At 43.5% G+C, this 23,833-nt stretch overlaps 1 protein-coding gene across 3 annotated transcripts in view; it reads right to left on the reverse strand.

The window, feature by feature from the left end:
- Positions 1-23,833, reverse strand: part of SAE1 (SUMO1 activating enzyme subunit 1) — a 66,555-nt gene that overhangs the window by 29,016 nt on the left and 13,706 nt on the right. For all 3 annotated transcript variants that reach the window (XM_045510623.1, XM_010946862.3, XM_010946863.3), the window contains 5 exons: positions 21,092-21,203; positions 16,511-16,684; positions 14,250-14,392; positions 12,764-12,863; positions 1,854-1,959 (listed from right to left, as the gene is read on the reverse strand). In XM_045510623.1, the coding sequence (XP_045366579.1) occupies positions 1,854-1,959; positions 12,764-12,863; positions 14,250-14,392; positions 16,511-16,684; positions 21,092-21,203 (635 nt within the window). The remainder of the gene's footprint in view (positions 1-1,853; positions 1,960-12,763; positions 12,864-14,249; positions 14,393-16,510; positions 16,685-21,091; positions 21,204-23,833) is intronic.

Here is a 23,833-nt window from a genome sequence, read left to right on the forward strand (position 1 = left end):
GAATCTGAGTAAGCCTCAGGGAATGTAAGTCACCCACCTAAAAAACTGGCAGAGGCAGGACTGAAAGCCAGGTCTGTTTTGATTCCAAAGTGCCAGCTCTGAACAACAGTGTACCATTGCCCACCATCTGGGTCATGTAAAGCCCCTGCTTCTTCCTCACCACCCGTCTCCTTCCCAGCCTCTTGTAACTTCTGATGGTGATGTTCAGCAGAGTCTACCCGGATTAAATATACATTTTCCCACACTGTCTCCAGGGCACTAGTTTTGCCTCCCCATCTCAATGATGGGCGCCTGAGGGCAGAGAGGACCAGAGGCCTGTGTCTTCATTAGTCTATGCCTTTTAAAACACCTATAAATGGGGGTAGAGCAGCTACTTCGTATGACTGTGGTGAGGATCACACAAGCTAATGCCCACAGAGCGCTGAGAATGGAGCCGGGATGCTATTAGTCCTCGGTACCCCACACAGTATTTAAGAAATTAAGACTCCAAAGACCTGGGGTGCTCAGGTCCCACCTCCTTAGCCATCTGTGATCTGCGTCCTCTCAGGCAAAACACTGAGCCTCTCTGGGTCTCTGTTTCCTCATCCCAAGAAACCAAATTGGGGATAATTCCCACCATGTCTACCTCACAAGGGTGCTGTGATGATGAGATGGACAAGAAAATACTCCAGAAATTGCAAAGGGTCAGATCAGGGTTTCTCCACCTTGGCACTACTGGTGCTGGGGGCAGTCCTGTGCCATGAGTCAAGGAATATTAAGCAACATCCCTGCCCTCTCCCCAGTCCGCTGTCAGTCGTTACAACCAAAAATGTCTCCCGACACTGTCAATGTTCCCTAAGATTGCCCCCAGCTGAGAATCTTCAGATTATGGTAAACTCAAATACTGGTTGACTCCTTTTTTGTTTTTTGTTTTTGCAGGGGGAGGTAATTAGGTTTATTTATTTATCTATTTTTTAATGGAGGTACTGGGGATTGAACCCAGGACCTTGTGTATGCTAAGCACTGCTCTACCCTGAGCTACACCCTCCCCCGAGGCTGACTCCTTTTATAAGTTAGAAACGCTCAGGCTATACCCCAAACCTCTGCAAATTAATAGCTGTTTACTGAGGGCTTTCTAAGTCCCAGGCATAGGGAACAAAAGTTGGGAAGGACATCTCGAAAAGCACAAAAATGTCAAGGTGATTCTCCTTCTGCATGCTTTTCTGGTATGTTCTATAACAGACATGGATGACTTTCACACTAATTAACAAACATGTTATTTATAACTTACTTGCTTACTTTGAGAACAGGAGTAACCTTAGTCTCCCTGTACCTCAGTTTCCTTGTTTGTGAAACAGGGATAGTAACAGTATCTACTCCCAAAGGCTCTTGCTAGTAATCATTCAATGTTCATGATTATTATTTTTAAAATAATATTAAAAAATTAAAGGCCCAGGCCCAAGAACACCAAGAAGGCAAGCAATACTTAGCTAAGAGCCCCCTGAGCACCAGCAATGATGGTGAGAGGGGGAAAAATCCTTTCAGGAGAGGAAGGCTGGGTGTGAGGCCAAGAACCCTAAGAGGGAGAAGTGATGATGAAAGTAGCTGGATTTATGACACCGTTCACTCAGGTTCCACTTTAGAGGGCAGTTCATGTCAACAAACAATGAAAAGAACAAAACTCAGTAAGAAACCAGAGCTCAATGCTGGGCCTCGTCTCCACTCATCCTGCTGTTCCTAAGCGGACACTGAGAACGAGCTAATGAGGAACTTGACTCGGGACAAACCTGAAGCACCCTTTTGGACTCTGCAGCCACATTCGCAGAAATCAAAGCACAAAGCGCTCATGGGGAAGCTTGGCTTCAAGTCCTCACCTTGAAGAAGAAAGTAATCCGAAGTTGTGCGCTTCAGAGCCGCCTTGGCTTTATCGCTGCTCCAGTCCACTTCCAGCGCTTCTTTGACAGAGCAGAAGACCACCTTCTGTTGAAAAAAGACAAAACTGCTTAAGGATGAAATATGTTAGCTTTAAGTCACCAGGGAGTCGCTCTTCACCATTTCTAGGAGAAATGTCATTATATATGGTTTAATGTTCATTAAAAGAAGACTTGGCCCACTCAAATCCAATAAATGTTTATTGAGCACTTACTGTGTGTTGTTCTGGGCACTGGGGACACAGAAATCAATGACATACTCTCTCCCTGTACTTAAGGAAGACAGGGCAAAGCTAAAGACCTAGGTCCCTCTGACTCTCTTTTTAACTCTGGCGGTATTTACGCAGCAGAAATACCTGCACAAGTGACCAAGAACGTGTGTCTGAAGACAGTCAATAAAATATTATTTGTATTAGTAAATAGAAACAAACAACAATACTAATAAATAACAGCAAGAAAAACAAGCAAAGGGGGCGGAACAAAAGCTCCAGGCTGTGGGAACAGAAATGGCATTTGCAGAAGTCCTGTGCTAGGAGGAAATATGGCTGAGACCTATTAAGCTAAATCAAACTTTCTTTAAGAACAGACCTTAGTACAGTTATATTTTAAAATATAAACAACTAAATGTGAATAAGAAAATGGCTTTCCTTTCCCTTTCCTAAACAATTAAGCCCAAAAGCCATTTGCTGGGACTGAGGAAGGGCAGGGAAATGGTGTGTGTGTGTGTGTGTGTGTGTGTGTGTGGAGGGGCTGAGTGGCCTGGCGGGAGGGGACAGAGCAGAGCAGGGAAAAAGGGCATCCCTGGAGGGCAGCAATGGGGGACTAGTGACATCCAAGGACTTGATGTGACCAGAAAACACACTGAGAATCTGGGGAGCTAGGTTTCTCACTTTCAGAGAAGAAAAGGAGAAACATGGAAAGGGAGAAAGTTAGAATGAAGCCTGTGGTGAGGGTTATTTGTGCAAACTTGTGTGTATACACACACACACACACACACACACACACACAGATAAAGAAATAAATGTAGATGCAAGTGTGTGTATGTGTATAAATACAAATGTTAACTAGCTGCGCCCACTAAGAAGGTCTAAAAGCAATGATACTCTGGTAGCAGTGAACACATCTAACATCCAGATCTTGGTTTCTAATCACCACTAAGAGAAACATTTCTCCTCAGAGAAATGGCTGATTTCAAGGGTAGGGCAGGGCGAGCATGCAAGGAGCCTGAAACAAGGACAAGTACTCCAAGAATGACGGGGACAGGTAAAGAGGTAACAGGAGCCAGCTTAAAAAGAAGCTTTCACTGGTCAAATCTGGAACAATTTGAGGGTAAAAATAATGATGATGGATTACAATACTTTAAACTATAGTCCATTAGTCCATAGACCTAAAATTAACTAATAAAGTCTGATAAGGAATAGGGTATTTACACATTTTCAAAATACCTTTCCACAAAATACCTATTAGTCTATCAGTCAACAGGAAAATGAGGAACTGATGTCCAAGGAGCAGTCTGGCAAACATAATCTTACTCAAATGACCAGAGTTAACACGACCAATTAAGGGGCAGATGGCAATGGCAATGACACACCAGACCACAGGATGCAATGAGAAGCATCCACGTCATGATATTTTTGCCAAAGATGTGCAGCTAATTGTAAGGGATCATCAGATAAACCCAAACTAAGGGACATTTTACAAAATAACTGGCTTGCAACCTTCAGGTGTCATGAAAATCTAGATGCATGTATGATTCTAAACTGGATCCGTCTGCTGTTAAGGACATGATTGGAACAACTGGTAAGGCCTGAATGGGGTCTGAGGATGAAACGGCAACAGTGAACCCATGTGAATTTCCTGATTTGGATGGTTGGTTTCTGATTATGGAGAATGTCTTGTTTGAGACAATAAAGACTGAAATATCTGAGGAGAGTGATGGATGGGGGCATCGTCCTGGCACCTTACTCTCAAACGGCTGTCAGTACTAGCTTCTTCTGCTAAGTTTAAGATGGTATATGAGTGTACAAATAATTTCAAACTTACAGAGGTGTGCGTCTTTCTTCTTTTCTTCTCTCTCCACATACACACACCACACACATACATCAGATATTTAAAAAAGAAAAGAGAAAGATAATAATGGTACAATTTAGGAGGCTAAGTCAACCAAGACCTAGCAGCTACCAGGCAGTTTACACAGCTTACTAACGACCAGAATGGATTTGAAAGATGAAGTTCAAATTGCTAGTGAAGATAAAACAGTCATGGTTTTTAAGGTGGCTTTCTGCCTCCTCATAGTCACTCCTTTGGGGTTTGGATCCACTGTAAAAACTTGTACACAAGATGTCTGTACCGCCCTCAAACGGTTTGGTCAATGGGTCTGTCTGACCTTAAAAGTAAGTCATGTAGTCAGCCTAGTGACATGTAGTGCCTGGTACAGACTTGCCAGACTGTTCTTAACAAGTCTTACAACACAGATCAAGCCATCAGCAGTACGGTCTGGAAATGCCATCATGATGAGAAAACAAAGTTTTACTGGCTTTCAAAAGCTACCAAGACCTTAATTCAGGATTTTTGTAGTTTGCCTGGCTAAGAGCAATGGTAAGAATCCACTGATTCATTACGCCATTATATAATGAACAAGGGGGAAAAAGTGGTTTTGAGAGTCTTAGTCCCAGGCAGGCTTGTCTCCAACACTTTCAGGGCCTGAGGGTAAGAGAACAAATGAAAACCCATATATCATGTCTACCTATTTAGTTATAAATCACCCTAATAAGCTATTAAATAAAGTATATTGTATTCTCCTGCCTTGACAAATAAACATTCTTCATAACCACCCGGAAGACCAGGTTCAAATTTGGAATTCTCACACTCTTTGGGAGTTCTGTGCCAGAACGAAACACATTGGGAAGGCCACCCCCTCCTATTCCCCTTTCCTGTCCCACCTTTGGCTCTGTCCCACAACGCAAGGGGCTTTGCACTTGACTTTGCCGAAGGCTTTGTCCACCCCCCCCCCCCCACCAAAACATCCATCTCTCAGGCCTAGGCATGCAGACACTGTGGCAAGGTCTGCAACCCAGAGCCAATCAGGGAAGAAGCCTACAAAAGCCTGGGAAGTAAGCCTGGGGTTAAGCAGGCAGGAGATTCCAGGGGTCCTAGTATATAGAATGTGCTCCAGAACTGCGGGGAAGGCTATGGGGTCCAGGCAGACACATCTCCTTGATTCCATGGAATCCTGATCCTGTGAAGGGAACCTTCCAGAGCTCCAGGGCCAAGGACAGAGGCCCTTTCCCTCCCCAACATTAAGGGCAGAAGCATTCCCAGTTCTGCCACTAACTTGTGACCTTAGGCAAATGGATTTACCTCTCCTGGGCCTGTCTGTGGCAGACAACTTTTAGGGAAGTTTCTTGGTATATGAGGAGGCCCCAGTGGCCTTGACTTTAATGTGTACCAGCCCTCCGGCCACAGGTGACAGAGCCAAAGGTGGGCACATGACCCAAGCCAGAACAATCGGAGTCTGTCTCCTGGGAATTGAGAATAGAACAGTTGGAAATGGAGATACATTCACAGCACAGCTCTAAAGAGAAAGGCCAAATTCCTATTGCCTCCGAGGCTCCCAGCTGCCCTGGTCTTTACCTGTCTCAGGTCACAGTGGTGTTTAACGCTTCTAGTGATACTCCAGCCTGACTCCAATTAACGTCCCCTTTCTTGGTTCAAAATACCCAAAGTCCATTATCGTGGCTCATGACAGTTAAAAATAAAACCAAACTTAACCAAGCTGCCTAAGCTGTAGTAGAACAGATGCAAAAGGTGGTGCCTGCCTTACCCATCTCACTGGCACTGAGCTTATTATAAAGAAAAAAAAATGCTCAATGGTGCTTTCGGGGAAAGAACCTTTCGGATGAAGCAGCCAGCGGTGTCTGCTGGGAGGAGCACCCACATCCACCTGAATGCACACACTCCACAGGAACCCTCCCCTCCCTCACCCCTCCCCTGCTCCACACCGCTGGCTCCTGGGTCCCTCTGCCTAGAATGCCTAACCCACTCTCCTCCACCATCTACTATCTTTCCTGACAATTCCGGGCCTTAAGCATTTCAATCTGATAGTCTAGTTAAGACTAATAACAAGCCCTCTTACACTGTTCACTGATCTCTCCCCAAATGGGTATCAGCTTCCTGAGGCAGGGACCACAGAAAGGCACAGCGCTGAATGGACTAGATTTTCAATAAATACCCCCGAGCTGATGGGACCCACCTGCTTTTCATGTGTCAAAAAGCGCAAGAGTAAATATGAAAGATGAATTCTCCACACAGTCTATCTACCATCAAATTAAGGGGTTGAGCTGAGCCATTGAGAATAGTGGGAAAGTGCAGTGACTTCTGTGCAAGAGGAAACTGGCTCAACAGATCACGGGAAGGCAATCAGAGGAAGACCTACACAGCCATTTAACGTTGTGTTCTCCAGCTGTACGCCAACTACATTTCAACAAAAAGATAAACAGAGTAGACTAGAATAGAATCATGCTCTCCACAGTAGACATAAACATTTGCTTATACAAATACATTGAGCAAAGAAAGGAAAAGACAGTACATATATGTCGTTCACAACAGGGCATTACATGTGTCTTATATGTATTAATATATATTAATTAGTACTCCAATTTATCATGTATATGCATAAAAAAAACACTGGCAGGAATGTTATAGTCATTATTGGGTAGCAGGGTTCACATTTTTTCAACTTGGTCTCTATTTTCCACCTTTGGGACCGTGACCCTATTTCCCTTTCTAAACCAGACTGAACATCTATAACAAGTGATACAGTGCTGGATGTAAGGCTGAATGTAAATCAGGACTGAAACAACTTTCAAAACTACAGATTTCTAGGTCTAATTTCCACACCTACTCATGGGGGACTATAGTTTTCAAAAGCATTCTAACAACTGACAACCACAATCTGAGACAGTTTTCACACTCAGCAGAGTGGCAAAAGAGCCTGACGTTACCAAATGTTACTGTTACATGCTGCTGGGTTTGGAATGTAAATTAATAAAACTACTTGAAAGTTATTTTTCAGGGTCTGGTAAAGTTGAAGATGTGCACATCTTAATTGTCCTCTACCCTAGAGAAATCACACACCTACCCAAGGAGATAATCTGCACGCACGCGCACACTCACACACACACACACACACACCCCCGACTACAGCACAATTTATAACAGCAAAAACTTACATGCCTGGGGGGAGGGTATAGCTCAAGTGGTGGAGTGCATGCTTAGCATGCACGAGGTCCTGGGTTCAACCCCCTATACCTCCTCTAAAAGTAAAGAAACCTAATTACTTTCCCGCACTGCAAAAAAGAGAAAAGGGAAAAAAAAAAAAAAACTTACATACCTAAACACCCATTAACAGGAGAATAAATAAACAGTCATGTTTTCATGAAACAAATACTGTATGGTCAAAAAAAACCCAAAAAAGAAACAAAAAAACTGTCCTGCAGTGCTTGCTGTCCAAGAGAGCTTGCAATGATGACAAGAACATTCTGTGTATCTGTGCTTTGCAATATGGATGCCACCAGCCACGTGTGGTTACTAAGCATCTGAAATGTAGCTAGTGAGACTGAAGAATTGAATTTTTAATTTAATTTAAATTTCATTCCTTTTAATTTAAATAGCCACACAGGGCCAGAGGCGACAAGAAGGAACAGCAAAGCCCCAGAACTACATATAAACACAGAGGGCCTCACAAACCTAACGTTGCTCTTATAGAGCACGTGGCAGCATACACACAATATGAAACCCATTCTGAAGAAGTTAAAAAGCATACCAAACAATTCTATATTGCCTGGAAATACATGCATATGCAGTAAGAAGAAACGCACGAGAATAAGAACCACAGATAAGGACAGTGGTCACTTGCATTGGTGAGGGTAACCGGGGCCCTGGATTACATTAGTAATGTTTTATGCCTGACACTGAGTGGTGGGTACGTGGTGGTCAGCTACATCATTCTTAATTTATACCTACAACATCATGTAATAAACTTTATTCCATTGTTTAGATTTACAAACACATGGTAAAACACCATGCCAAGCAGGGCTATGTATATCCACCCCTTCTGGTACCTTATTAAATCCATACAAATGTACCAGCAGCCCTGAGAAGACTGAGAAGGAACACACAGATTGGTATGGATAATACTGGAAACGTTTTGGTTTTTAAATTGGATAATGTTTGTTTTGTTACAATCCGTAACTTGCATTGATGTCATATGATTTTTGTGTGTATCAAATATCACACAAAAAAGACTGGATTGTGCTGTGATGCTGGGAGGGACCCCCTTTCCTCATCTGTAGAGCACAGAAACTTCTCTCGGGTGAGACAAGGCACCACCAGCACCCACCCCACGCTCCATAACTGTCTTACCTGCAAAACCTACTACTCAGCATTCCACCAAATTCTCTGCAATGTGCACCCTATGCTTCCCTGCCTGCCCCTCTCTCCCCAAACCAAGTGATTCTGACAATCAGCAGAGTGTTAAACCTCTCTGGCCTGCAGGTTCTGGTATAGGCAATCCAATGACTTACTTCTAAATATTCCTAGCCAAGCCCCTTGTCTTATTTAAAAGCCTCCTGTCAGCTGAGCTCAAATACCCTAAACTATGAGAACTAACATACTATAATATTAATCCATTTATTTGATCACAAACAGTTAACTGAATAACTCCTTTGGGGGGGGAGTTAGGTTTATTTATTTATTTACTTTTAGAAGAGGTATTGGGGAGCAAACCTAGGACTCTGTGCATGCTAAGCATGCACTCTACCACTTGAGCTATACCCACCCTCCTGAATAACTCCTTTTTATGACAATTATCTCCTCCAGGGAGATGGTGCTGAAACAGCCACGCCTACACTGAACGAACATCTCAACAGGAGTATGCCAAGCACTGCACTAGGAACACAGCAGTGAACAAAACTGCCTGGCCCACAAGGAGCTTAGACTCTAATGGGAGAGACACTGACAAGTAATCTGAAGTGCAATCAGCATTACAAGTCAAGGTGCCACAGAATTCACAGCAGCACTATTTACAGTAGCCAAGACATGGAATCTACCTTAATGTTCATCAACAGATGACTGGATAAAGAAGTTGTGGTATATTTATACAACAGAATACCATTCAGCCATAAAAAAGAATAATGCCATTTGCAGCAACATGGATGGAGCTACAGATTATCATACTAGTGAAGGAAGTCAAAGACAAATATACATCACTTACACGTGGAATCTAAAAAAATGATACAAATGAACTTATTTACAAAACAGAAACAGACTCACATAGAAAACAAATTTATGGTTACCAAAGGGTAAAGGGGAGGGGGAGGGATAAATTAGGAATTTGGGATTAGCAGATACACACTACTATACATAAAATAAACAAGGACCTACTGTATAACATAAGGAGCTATATTCAATATCTTGTAATAACCTCTAATGGAAAAGAATCTGAAAAAGAATATATATATACACACACACACATATATATGTATAGCAATCACTATGCTGTACACCAAAAAACTAACAAAATTGTACATCAACTAAACTTGGAAAAAAAAGGTGCCACATAAAAGGGGAGGAATTAAACTAGTCAGCCATCAGGAATGTTTCTTTAAGGATGGGGGTGAGAGGAGGATGAGAGAATTGTCAACAAATTGCCCAGAGAGGGGGATCAAAATAATGAATCACTACTCAACTGTGGAATTTCACAACTAATTCATGAAAAAAGGGTTACCAGTGCCCAAATTAGTTACCTACTATTGCAGAAGCTGTGGTAAAATTAAATCTGTATTTCTTGGCATGTCAGAAACAAATCCTACTTTATGTTTAATCTTTAAAGAGCTATTATGGAGAGTAACCACCACCATCTAGCCCCTAACAATAAGGGGGGGGGCAGGAACATGGGAGTACGATGGTGGCCTTTTATCCCCAGAGTTTTCTGGAATGGTTCCAAATTTCACATATTTTATCCCACCATCCTCATAAAATCTTAAATTATCCTAGAAACTCCAAGGGGATTCACCCTGTGAGTCATAAGGTGAGCCTGTGCCCTCAGCCACTGCCTACCCTCTCTCCCCATCTATTCTTTCTTACAGAGTTGCACGATCTTGGGTGGATCACTGAACTTCTAGCTTTACTGTCAGCAGTAAATGGAAACAAGGAGACTAACGTGCTTCCCTGCACCCAATACAGTGCCTTGCACAAAGTAGGTATTTTACAACTCATAGATACAGAAAGAGCTGGCTGTTTCAGAGCAAAGGAAGCCAGAGTCCCTCTGCCCCTACATCTGTGCTTTTTCTCCATCCTCTTCCCTGTGACTAAATGCCAGTCCTGGCTTAGGTGCTTGGTAATTCATTCTTTACATGTCAACTGTAACAACTCTTCCTCTGGGAAACCTCTCTGGGCACTTCCTCATCACAGAACCACTGCAATCTCCTTCATCACCTATGTGTTTGTGCCTACATTGGGGTTGTGCCCAAGACTTGTTTCTGATGAACTCTGTTCTCCTGGTTTCTCTGGGCACCAAGGGAAGCAAACAATATACTCCTGAGCACCTACTGTCCAGGCATGACGGCACCGGTGCTAGAAAGGCCCAGCCAGCGCCTTCCTAGACGGTGTGAAAACCACAAGCTGTTTTTCCTCTTTGTTTTTTAACATTTCTAATTTAGGAGCACAATGTGTACCTTGAAGCAAAAGTGGCTTTACAACATTTGGTTGAACCTAAGGAAAGGGGGGAGGGGAAGGGAACCCTAACCAGAAGCCTTTCACAGGAAACAGGAAATGGCTGCTTCCCCACCCCCATCCTGCACTCTGAACATAACCCAACTAGTTATTCTGTACACCTTAGGCAAAAGAGCAGAATCTAAATCAAGGAATTTTTGAATTAGAGAAAACTTCGAAATCATGGAGCAGTCAGTGCCAAAATGGAGACGGCATGTCATCACAAGGTGGCAAAGCCGCGGGCCCAGCCGTGTCACCCCAGTCCTTCTGAGCGCGCTTGGTGAGGCCGCACAAAGGCAAGGTTCGGAATCCCAGGGGCTGTCATCAGGAATGCACTGAATGCCTCGCAACCTTAAGGGCTCGGGGTTGGAATCCAAGCCTGAATTGTCCAAGTGAAACAGCTGACTAACAATGTCAGCTGGGGAATATTTTGATACCTTCAAATTCTGCCCCATGTAGGAAGAGGCTGCACAAAGAGCTGTGACTTGGAGAGCCCTAGGAATGGTACGCGAAGGCCGCCGAGTGCCTGCCAGGGCTGCCCACATTCTCCTCATAGCTAGATAAAGTGGCTCCCAAAAGAGGTCTCCAGATCCGCCCCAGTGGGCACCAGCAGAATTGACTCCCAGGAAACTTCCAGCTGTGAAGGGCTAACAAAGCTGGGCTCTCTCCATTTGAATGTGAAAGACCCGCCCCAATCAGAGAAGGCCCTTAAGCCATAAAGCCCTTCACACCAAGGCCAAGTGTCACACTTGTAAGAGGGTGTGATTTATAAATTGACAGCACCCACAAAGCTGCTTTTGTACTCCTCCTTAGTTAACAATTTATCTCCCCCCACCAAACTCACGGAGCTATTCAGATAAAGCTTGACTGGGCCTCAGAAAGAAAGAAAGAAAGAAAGGAAGAAAGAAAAGGACCCAAGTTTTGGCCAAAACATCAATGTTCACTCTGGATAATTATGGTCCTGTGAATAGACCCTAAAATTAGGGCTTAATAATTCCTCTGTATCACACTCACAGCATCAAACTATTCCAATACAAACATAAAGAGCAAGAAAAAGAAAATCTCCAAAGCAGCCTTGCGGGAAACTCAAAGAGTTCCACTTTTGTGGTTTTCTACAGTCTCTTTTGTGGTTTCTGCACTCTTAGAATCCCCCCTTTAGAGCAATTTTAACTCGACGCCCTCATCAGCTGTTTTTCTTTCTCAACATTTAAATCTACAAAGCAAAGAGTAAATATGGGCTTGGCCATGTCTTTCCTCTCGGTTCAACAAAACGAGTTCTAGCCACTTCACCTCGTTTTCCCCATTGCATGAATTCCCTTCTCAGATTCCAACACGAGCTACGAAACTATCTTCTTCTGATTCCCTTCCCATTCCCCTTTCTATAAACTGAATTCCGGCACCGATTCCAGTAGAGACTAAACCCCTAACCAAAACTATGCTAAAAAAAAATACATACATATCTGATAACACTTGTCAACACTGAGACTTTTCTTCTTAAAAGGTTATTTGATGAAAAAAAAATTTATTTTAAAAAAGCAAAAAAGCAATTAGGCAATTCAAGTTTAAACTGTCTCCCTGCCCACTTAGGACCTTACTGAATTGTCTATGAATCTGGGAAAAGAAACTTTTTTTTTTCTATAAGAGTAATGGCCTGTGCTCAAAAACAGTCTTTTTGATATTACTCCATACCCTGAAGTCCAAATTGGTGGCCCACCGAGCAAGTAGGTCCTGCAGCATGTTCTCTTTAGTCTCTTCAGGGTGGACAGGAACTGCATGGGAGGTGTTGGTTTCAAGGTGAGAAGGTTTCCGGTATTAAAAAGTTTGGGACAGAACATATAAAAAATCTACATTTCTGATTCTCTTAAAAAAATCACATTTGGCATCACTAGGTCCACAGACCCTTGTAGCAACAGCTGGATGACACTAAGCGTAGCTGCCCCCACTTTAAATGACACAAGCACTGGCCCAGTCTGTCTAGCCTCCCCACTAGCTGCCCTTGCTGCCAATTGTTGCAGCCTGTACCCTTCAAGGCCCCAGGGTTTCTGACCCTTGACATGCCCCCCGCCCCCCAGGACACATACCTTTTTGACCATGGTGGTCTCAGATGAATCAAGTTTGGCTCTCTTGGTATCAGGTCCATCTTCTACTCCTTGGCTAACTTTGGCAACTTTGGTTTTTTCCCTAGAGGGTGATGAGAGGAGGGAATCAAGTTCAATCCTATAAATCATGCCCTTTGAACAAAAAGAGCATCAGGAGCTCGATGAACAGGATGGTGGTTAAGAGCAAAAGCTCATACGGGGGAGGGTAGAGCTCAGTGGTAGGGCATGTGCTTAGCATGCGTGAGATCCCGGGTTCAATCCCCAGTTCCTCTATTTAAATAAATAAACAAACAAACAAGCAAGCAAGCAAATAAATAAACCGAACCCCCCCCCCAAAAAACCTCACACAGATCTGGGTTCAAATCTCAGCCCACCGACTGATTACCCACTTACCCACTATGTGGGAAAAATAATCCCTGCAGGATTATTCAAAGAGAAATAAGAAATTGCTTAGCACACGGTAAGCTCTCAGTAAACTTTGTCAACGTTCCACTCGACTCATGAAATAAAGAGCTGAACTTAATTCCTCCCCCAACCATGGGGAGCACACATTAAAATGACCTGGTCTTTACTCCGACTTCTTTATCCACTTATAATGTGCCCAAAGAACTACATTTTCAGTCATAAACCATTAGAGTTACAAGAGATCTGGAACATGTTTGTCCCTCCTCCATCCTGACTTTACAGGCAAGAAACTTGCAGACTGGAGAAATTACAGAGACTTGTCTGAGAAGCTGAACAAAAGAAAGCAGTTCTTGACTCTTGGTCTGAGGCTTCACCTACGGCACAGGGTCTCTCTTTACCTCTCATCAGCAAGGGGGAGTGCTCAAAACTTATAGCCCCAAAACCAAGTCATATAGTCTTACAGTACTGGTATCATCTGCCATCTTTCACCTAGAAGCTAACAAGTTCAAAACACTGCAGGTCCCATCATGTGAGAATCACCCTGGTCTGCAACCTCAATGTTCAGAATGAGAGGAGGAGGCCTGTCTGCTCCACCAGAGCAGTCTTGGGACCTTGGAGCTTTTCCAAGGTAGGCTTCAGCTCAATGTGCTTCCAGAGTTATCCATCTAACTATTTTGTACTCATTTTACTATCTCTCAACCTGAACACACACACGCCCAAGATGGGGAACAAATGTTTACAATCCAAGCAAGCCTTATCTAAATAGAAAGTGAGGCTTCACCACCTGAAGTCCAGGCTGATCAAATACCCACGTGGTGTGCCCTGATTGCCTCAGAACTGCTTTCTTCATGCTCCAGAGGAGACCATCAATTTGGAAGGCAGGGGCCACATCGCCCACAAGTCCGAACACACAATCTACGTATTCAGTAAGCTGTTAGTGATTTGGTTTCCCAAAGGCCTGAGTATTACAGGAAAATACTTTCTTTACATGGTTCATTTCCTACCAATGAATAAAACAGTATTTTCAAAATGCTATGTTCTCTCCTCCTCTCCCAAAACTTACTCTACAAATTCATGCTCTCCAAGATTGGCAAATGTGTATCCATGGTAGCCAAAAACATCTCCTGTAAAGAACTTGATGCTATTTTTGTAACAGATCTGGTCAACTTTAACTATGACATCCCTGGAGCAGCAAGTCAGACATACCTGCAGAAAGAAAGAAAGTGGCTGGGTATGAGTTGTGCAGACTGTGAATCACTGCCCTGATGTCTAAATAAATCTTAATGAACAGTCTCTCTGGGCATGTCTAGAGCCAGTTTCAAACTGGTACAACAGGTTCTTTGGATCCTATGGTTAGAAGACAAAAGAAAAGTTGCAAGTTTCAGTGTGTAGAAAATGTAAATCATGAGACCATCACTTCACCTTCTGCAACCAAAACGAAATGTGTTTAGCTATAAAGTAAAAGCCATCCAATGAATTTGTTTCCTCTAATCCAGGAACATATATAAACCACATTTCATAGTTTTCATGAAAAGGAAAAGAAGAACAGGCTACAGCGAGAAACAAAACCATTTTTAAATTTACCCAAAGGTCATGTTTAAATACAAGGGCATTTTTCCCCCTTCTTTTGACTGATAATTTTAAGATAAAGAAGATAAACAAGTCCTGTTGAGATTATTTTTCCACAGTTTTCGATGTGAAACTTTATCTGAATTTAAGGACAAAAGAAAAGGTTACAGACCAAGTGACCTCCCATTCAGACTTAGACAATGAGCTGGTGATTCACTCGGTGGAACTATCAGTGTTGCTCTGAGGCCTCTAGGTTGTGTTCCAATACGTTGAGGTAGTGGAAATGGCTAAGTTTTACTGCATAAAACACCATCTTTTCAGGAGAAGCTTTGTTATCAGGGCCAAGAAGATGACTTCTAAATTGCACATGTTTTCTTCTGAACATAGTAAGTTGGAGAAGAAACTACAGGGAGGATATTTTCATTTGATAAACTTCTTTGCTGTTGTCTGGCAGTCTGAAATAACATTCACAGGGAAATGTGAGCCACTGGCACCATCCAAAGGATGCAGCCACCCAAGGGAAAATCAAATCTAAAAGGTAAGGCAGCTACAGTTGAACATGTAATCAACTGACTAAATGGAGCCCTGAGGTCAAAGGCAAGTGTTAAAACCTACAAGGACCAGTCAAACACAGCGCAAACCTGAGGCAGTCACGCTTGCCTAGTGCACATGCACTGTATATACCAGCAATGGCCCCACGCTTCAGTTGTTTTCTTTTTTTTTTTTTTAACCATGCTTCAGTTCTAATAAAGCTTCTAGTTGCTAGAAGTTCAAGGGATACCTAGAGTAAACCAAATGTGGTTACTATGGATAAAGAAACAAAGATGACATGTCCAAATGGAGAATGTTCCAATACCTGGATCTACAAAATAGAATGAATTTTTTTTAACAGAACAAAGTGCATAGATGATCCATCATTCCAAGCCCACATCTGAACAGATGCACATAAGAAATACAACAGTGGGAAAAACAAACTACCAAACCCAAATTCTAACCTCTCATGTAATGGGCTTTTCAATTAAAAAACAAGTAGATTATCTGTGACGAATTCAGTTAGCCAACATTTGTTAAGCTTTTCTAGGGTACAGGGAACCGTGCCTAAAAGGTCACAGATACTGAAACCGAATTTAACTTATACTTTCACCTCTGCATAGATTTGGCAGTGAAATCAGATGAGGTTGGCTATGCCTCATCTGGCTCATGACTATAGTGATTCTGTCTTGTTATCTGTGGCAACAAGGCCAAAGCGGCTGCGTGAAAGACAGAGACACAGAGAGACCAAGATCAGGTGTGCTCTTGCAAAGACAAACACAAGCTGTAGTTTGATATTTCTAACACACACACACACACACACACACACAAATGACTCTGCTACATAAGTTAATCACCAACTTGTTAGGTGTTCTGGAGAAAACGTGTGTAATAAAATGTATAGAAGCTATGTGCAAAGAGTCTGAAAGGAAGATAAGACATCAATGATAAAAGCTGGTCTTGAGGAAAACATGCCCAAAGAAGAAACCCAAAGACAGAAATCCGCTGGCAGCTGCAGCAGATTCAGCAGACTGGATCTACCTACCGACACATTCAATCTACTAAGGCAATACACTAAAACTACAGAACAGAACAGCTCACAAATTACATGGGAAAAAGCTCAGATCTGAGAGTCGAACCCTCAAGTATACATGGTATACATATAACCAGTGCTTTAATTTGCTTAGTTTCTGCAGCAGACTTTACATTCCCTATGAAACTTACAGCATCAAATTGAGTGAAAAACGACTCGGGTTTCTTTTCTATATTCTCAGTGTCCACCTTCACATCCACCATGGGGTTGAGATTCTGTGCTCGTTCCAAAGAGGCTTCGGCCCTGTTTCGGCCAACAGACCCAGCACGCACCAGGAACTGAGCTCCGGGATCCTCTGGAGACACCTAGGAAGAATTTTTTTTTACATACTTGAATTGGGGGGGGGGGGGGGGCGGGGGAACAAATGAACTTTTCCATTTTAAAGAATAACTAAAATATCACCACCTAATTGTATTACTGTCATCCCTACAGGAATGTGCCCAATGCAGACTCCTTACACACTTTCCTTCTGAGGCTTTAAAATATACGTTTAACTTTTTTTTTTAAACTGAGCAACGATGGTTAAAGAGCACCCCCTTGTGTTCATAAAGAAAATTCACTCTAAACAAAACAGTCCATGCTTCTACAAAATTTGTAACTGCTAACAAAAGTATGTAACTGTCAACACGAAGAATTAACCAAATACCTACCATGTGCCCAACTCTAAGCATTCAGAGAAATACGTAAGTAGTTTAAAGGATGTAGTTCCTGCCTATAAGTGGTTTAAAAGTCAGACCAATGCAAAAATCAGACACAATTAAGAATGTTTGAAACAAACTCAAATTCAACTAAAACTCAGAAAGGAGGAGAGGCGAGCAGGGGCTGGAGAAGAGGGTTATTTCACCCAGAAGACTGGATGCCGGCAGAAAAGAGCCTCAAAGACAGATGTATAATCACCTGACAGCCACCAGTGGGATTACAGATTCCACCGTTCAAAATGCATTTCTTCACACATCAAACATCTAATGTGACCATTCATCTCCATGTATGACCTTGCCACCTTCACTAAGACTGGATTCTACAGAAGTAATCTCCCTCTTCTCCTGCCAACTCTCCGCAGCAGACACTCTCCCTTACTATCTTTCCTCCAAGAAAACAAGCTGGTCCTTCCCTTCAAGGCCAGCCCTCTAACAGTAGCCTTGACCCCCCCACCCCCTACCCCACTTCCTCAGGGATCTCATTACACAGATGTTGTACATCATAGTGCTTAAGAACAAGGCCCTGGGATTCAGATTGGATTCAAATCCTGGTTCAACCACTTGAATGAGGGGACTTGAGCGAGTATAAGGGACCACATGTACAATGCGGACGGTGATAAACACAACGCATTTACTCATCACTCCAGCAGCGTGAGTCAGTATCACCTGTGCTCCGCTCCTCCCAGCTCTCCTCCTCCCTCATCAGCCATTCCAGTCTCTACACGGGCCTCTGAGGTGTGGCTGTTCTCAGGATGCCACCTCGGAACCACTCACCTTTTCACTCTGGAGAATTCCATACACCAACTCAATGCCTTCTCATTTCTACCAAAATCTGCTGTTATTTTTCAAACTGCTCTGACTGGTACTGCTTCCTGATCCATCTGAGTCTTATATTAAACTGCCCACCAGATACTGCCTCCTGGACATCCCACAAGCCAACCACATGCGATTGGTTGATGAGCTCACTAATCACCCATCCCATCACCAGAGCCAGAAACCTGGTCTTTGTATCTTTGACACTGCAGCCACCAGGGGAGGTGGCTAAGCGCATGGGCTCTGCCAGGAGTCAGACTGCCCGGGTCCTGGTGGAACCACTAACTACTATGACCCTGGGGATCCAGTATTTCACTTCCTTTTCCACCATTTCTCATCTGTAAAATAGGAATGATGCTGCCTACATCTCAGAGCTGTTCTGAGGACTAAATGATATCCTATAACTACAGTTGTTCGGACAGCGTCCAGCACCTACAGTGTCAGCTGCGTCCTTATGCCCTGCTTCCCCACATGCTGTCCTATGACTGTACCACCTAAGTATACCTCACCTCTGTGCACTTCCTGCCAACTCTCTCACCAACCGCCATCCTCAGACCCTCTTCACCTCTTACCTAAACTACTAAAGCAGCCTTCTACGTAGTCTTTGGCTCCATATCTTGTGCCAGTCATAGTCTACCCAGTAACTAGTGATCTACAGAAAGGACAAAGCTGAGGCCACCCCTCCCCCATCTGAAACTCTTCAATGAATCCTCACCACCTAGACGAATAAAGCAAAAGCTAACAGCAGAGCTTTCAAACAGGCCTTTCCTGACTTGGACTGTACCTGCAACCTGCCCCTGCCCCCTACTACTTTGGGTTTCATACTCTAAAAACACCAAACTGCTTGTTACATTCCATTTCTACCATGCTGTTCTGTGCTAACGTCACCTGTCTAAAACACAGCTCCTAAAAACTTGATAAACCTCTACTTGTTTTTTTAAAACTCAGCTCAGCACCCCAGGAAGCCTCTCATGTCCCCCTGCCACAACTTGAGTCTCGTAGCCTGCTCTGTTTTCTGGGAAAAAAATTAGAATGGGAATCAAATCTTGTGCCTTTTTGTATCGTCAGTACCTAGAATACTTCAGGGTAGCCAGCAGATGCTCTTGGATGCTTGCTGACATAAAGAAAATGAAAAACTCTAAAGGGTGGGAACTGCCATCCTCATTTTATAGATGAGCAAGCTAAGTCTCTGTGAGATTAACTCCCTTACCCAGACTTAAGAAGGTGGGATCTGAGCCCAAGTCTGCATGGTTCCAGAGGTTTTGCACTACACAGCACCATCTCCCTGGGATGTTCCTAGTCAGGAAAAAAGCACAAGCAAACTGCAAAAGGCAGACCACCCGGAAAGTGTTCATGAACTCTTAAATTTATGAGCTGGGAGTCAGGCTGGGTAAATTGACTGGGACCAGGTTATATGAAGCCAGTGGTTCTCAATCCTCCCTGACTTTTAGACTTAACCTGGAGAACTTTTATTTTTAAATAACTCCCCAAATATTCTAAAGCACAGATGGGACTGAGAAGCCCTGTGTTAGGCTTTGAAACCCAGTCAGAGGAGGCAGGCTTTGCAGTGGAAGGAAAGCAGGAGGCACTACAAGTCCCTAAAGTGAAGCGGTAAGGGCTGACGGTCAGCCTGCTCACTCCAACGCTGGAGCACGAGTCCCTGTACTGAGGTGGTGGCAGAACCACAGCACACACCCTCAGTGCTGTCTTCATCCCCCATTCTCAGGTTACCCACCAGATTAGGAAGCTACCACCCCACTGCAGTTTCATTTTTCTACACCAGGGGCCTCAAAGTTTTGGAACCATTCTTCCTCAGGTCTTACCCTCTCCACAACAAAAAAAATCCTCCTCTGAATGGGGTGTTCTTGCCGCTAGGGGGCACTGTTCTTGGGGGAATGTCAGGGTTCAGATGGTTACAATTATCTGGCAGCTTGCTTGCAGGGATTTTCTTTCCTTAGAAGGTTTTGAATTCAAGTCAAAATCCATTTGTGACTGAGATATTAAGTGGGTCAACCCATGTTTCTCTTCATATTTCAGGAGAATTAAAACAAAAAAAGATTCCAGATATTATTTTCTCCTGAAACCCCAGACAGGGTGAGCTTTTTAAGATGTCATTTAACATTTACTTTTTGTCTACAGAGCCTACACCTTACACTGAGTGTACTAGTTACTTCTCATGAGACAAGACCCCTGCTCACTGCTTAAAAGGAAAGAAAGGCACAAATAATATGTGACATCAAAAAGACAATCTTTGAAATAGTTTACCTAAAAACAGACATAATTTCTGGAATTTGCTTTAAAAAACTATCCCAAAAAAGCACAGGAGAAAAAGATTAATAAAAAAGAGTAACAAAATACTGCTATCTGTAGAAGCCAGGTAAGTGGGGTGTCAAATGTTATTCTACTTTTGAATATGTTTCAAATTTTCTATAAAAGAAAACCAAAATGTCATTGAGTCATGAGAACATAAACAAAGAAGCAGTTATTCCCATCTTGGAGAAAAGACAGGTCAGAGAAAGCAACACAGCAGTTGGGCACCACGGTTATATTTTCAGTTAAATAGCATTATATTGTATAATTATTATTAACTATTGGGTACTTATTACATGCAGGCACTGTGTTAAGCAGTCCACATACATTCTGATCCAGTGTTTTACAAGGTAATGTCTGTGAAATATCTACATCAAGATCGCCTGAGATACAAATTTTTTTCCCTGAGATACCTCTTAAATGTATATATTCCAGCCAGGAAAATGATAGTAATATGATTAAATGTATTTATCCCTGAGCCTTAACCTGAGACCTTCTAAAACGGAATCCCTGGGGGTGAAAGCTACACCGTAACAATGCCCCAGGGCAATTCTGCATTTTAAATCAGTTATTCAGGGGATTTATGGGTACAAATTGGAAAACGACTCCTGTACTCCTCACAATCACCCTCCAAGGGAGACATTTACTCCACTTTACAAATAGGGAAGCTCAACAAGGAGACGCGAGTCCCCACTGGCTGCCCACCTAGGGTATGGTGGAGCTGAATTCAAACCCGCTGCTGAAGCTGTCAATCTCCAATACAGTGCCCTTAACGCCAGCCCTCCTCTTTCATAGCCCTGAAGGGTAAGTAGGAACTCTCGAAATTTGCGAGTGTTTATACTGATGGAGGGGAGATTGCAAAGGAGAGTGACGAGGTGGCGAACATCTCACCTGTTCATGATCCAGCATGGTCAGTCCTTTCACTCCGGCCAGAATGAGATTCTTGGCAATTTCAGCCCCAAGTCCCTTCATGCCAACAAGAAGCACCCGGGAGGCCCGCAGCCTACAAGGCAGACATTGTCAATGGGATGATGGAAACCAGTGGAAGTGCCCCAAATCATTGAAGAACAAAATAAGACAAAAACAGGGAAATAATCTTGGTTTTCACTAATTGCACTGAAGCATCAAGGCCTCAAATCTAGGGAAAAAAGACTGGCTCCAATCCATCCTGCAGAGAATAATTCATTCAACAAATATTTATTGAGCACCTATATGCCAAGTACCCCTCCAAGGTGTGGCAATACAGTGGAGAACAAACAGACTTAATCCCTGCCCTCTCAGAGCTTGTATTTTGTAAAGGAGACAAACAAACAGAGAGGTATATATTATGTCAAAAAATAATGAAAATCAAGCATGATATGGATCAGGAATGATGGAGGATGTCTGGGTCTCAGCTTTTCCATTACTGCTTTTTTTTTCCTATAGGGCCCTTCCACTGCCAACCACAGCCTAGCAGGCAGGAGACTTTCAAGCGACAATTCCACTTCACCAGAATGGGAGGGAACTGGGAAGAGGGCTTACTACATACAAGCAAGGTAAGTGACAGAGATGCTAGCAAGGAGCAGGCCTCTTATCACAGACTGACAGCAGCAGAGCAGCAGAGAGGTGGAGGAAGGAGGCTGTGCAGATTTCTGGAGGCGCTCCAACCCCTTGAGAAGCAGCACACCTCAGAAGCTGTTTCCACAGAGAATATAGTGCACATATCAAACCTTCGCCATCAGAAAGATTGGGCACCCTTGCATTTAGCTGTACCTTCTAGGCTTCTGCTGTCAGAGTTCATCTCCGAGCCCTCCCGTCACCTGGCCGACACTGCTGTGTCTGGAATTCCAGGTTCTATGTTCTTTCAGTCTGAGTGATAGGGTCTCTTCCTGTTTGGCTGCTGGATTACCACACGGATACAGCTACAGTGGCCCAGCTGGCCTCTGGGAAACGTGTATCTTCAAATGTTACTAGTGGCCCCCTAACCTCCAACCCCACTAACTTCTCCTCAGGCTCTGTTCTCCATGATGCTCCTTCAGCAACGGGCGCTGCCCGTCGCCACCCGCTCTGGGTCGGAAGACAGCTTTGAATTCTGGCTCTGCCACTTCCCAACTGAGTGACCCGAACAAACTGCACAATCTCTCTAAACTTCAGTTTATTCATCTGCAAAATGGAGATAGCAATTCTGACTTCATGTCATTCGATGTCCTTGACCACCTGGTGAAATATGTGGGCAAACCCACCTAGCGCAGTCCCTAGCATTTAAGAGACACTCGATAAAAGTTACTTAACTTACTAAACATCTCTTCAATACCCATTGTTTTAAGTAGAAAAGAGCCCAGTGACGGGTTTTGATTCTGATTTTCAAAAAAAAATCTGACAGAGAAAAAAATCTACAGTGGGCATTTAAATCCATTCTGTATTGGCTCTCTCCCATTTCCCAGATTACTCCCAAACCTGCCTTCAGTTTCCTACCTGCAGACTTTAAATCACAACATTCCACACACCTGACATGCACCTGCTCTTCCTCTCTCTGCCCAGTCAAGCCTTTCCTCCAGACTTCAAACCCCAACTTGAAGGCCGCTTCCTCAAAAAGACCTTCCTTATCAGGGCAGACTCAAGCAAGTACTCCCTCTGAACTCTGAGCAACTGGTCCACAGAAATGCCTCTGACATAAATCACACGCAGCCACCTGGCCTCCCCATGACCCCTACATCCTACAGAGCTCCACAGACTGACTGCTCTAGAGGTTTTCTTATTCAACTACCAACAACACGGAATATCATGTTTATGTTTTTAATCCTTAAACATTCTAGGGGCCCTGAGACTACTGCTTATTTATGGCTCAATTACATGAAAAGCACTTAAAATAGTACCTGGCACACAGTCAGTACTTAATGAATGTCGGCTATTAGGACTCGTACTCTAATGCAGCAATTCCCTTCTAGGGATCAATCCTACAGAAATATTCAAGTGGGCACAAAAATCATGTACAGTGTGATACTCACAGCATCGTCCATCCACTTCCCTCCACCTGCACAGCCACCACCCTACTCGGAACCACCATTACTCATGTATAAAACTGGGTCTCCCTGCTTCCATTCCTGCCCCTCCACAACCCACTGTCCCCATCTCAGGTAGAGAGATCTTTTAAACCAGATGCCACTGGCCTGCTCAAACCTTTTTTTTTTAAGGGGGGAGGTAATTGGGCTTATTTATTGATTTTTAGAGGTACTGGAGATTGAACCCAGGCCCTCATGCATGCTAAGCACATGCCCTACCACTTGAGCTATACCCTCCCCCCCGCTCAAACCTTTCAATGGTGCCCTATGCCAGCTCCTTACCCACAGCCCTGCGTACCCCTCTGGCCTCATCTCATCCAGCTCTCTCCCTGGTAACCTGGCTACAGACAGGCTGACCTTCCCCGATCCTAGAAAACACCACATCTACGCCTGCTGTAGGACTCTGGCATTAGTTTTTCTCTTTGCTTCCTCCCCTAACTCTTCACCTGACCCATTCTTTAGGTCTCAGCTCAACTGTCACCTCCTTAGAGAAGTTCACACAGGCCACCTAATCCAAAACAGGTCCACATCTCTTCTATCCAGAATTATGCTACTTGCTTATACATTCATTGCTTGTTCCTCCCTTAGAATG

This window comes from Camelus bactrianus, chromosome 9 (assembly GCF_048773025.1).
Source record: "Camelus bactrianus isolate YW-2024 breed Bactrian camel chromosome 9, ASM4877302v1, whole genome shotgun sequence".
Classification (NCBI taxonomy): Eukaryota; Metazoa; Chordata; class Mammalia; order Artiodactyla; family Camelidae; genus Camelus; species Camelus bactrianus.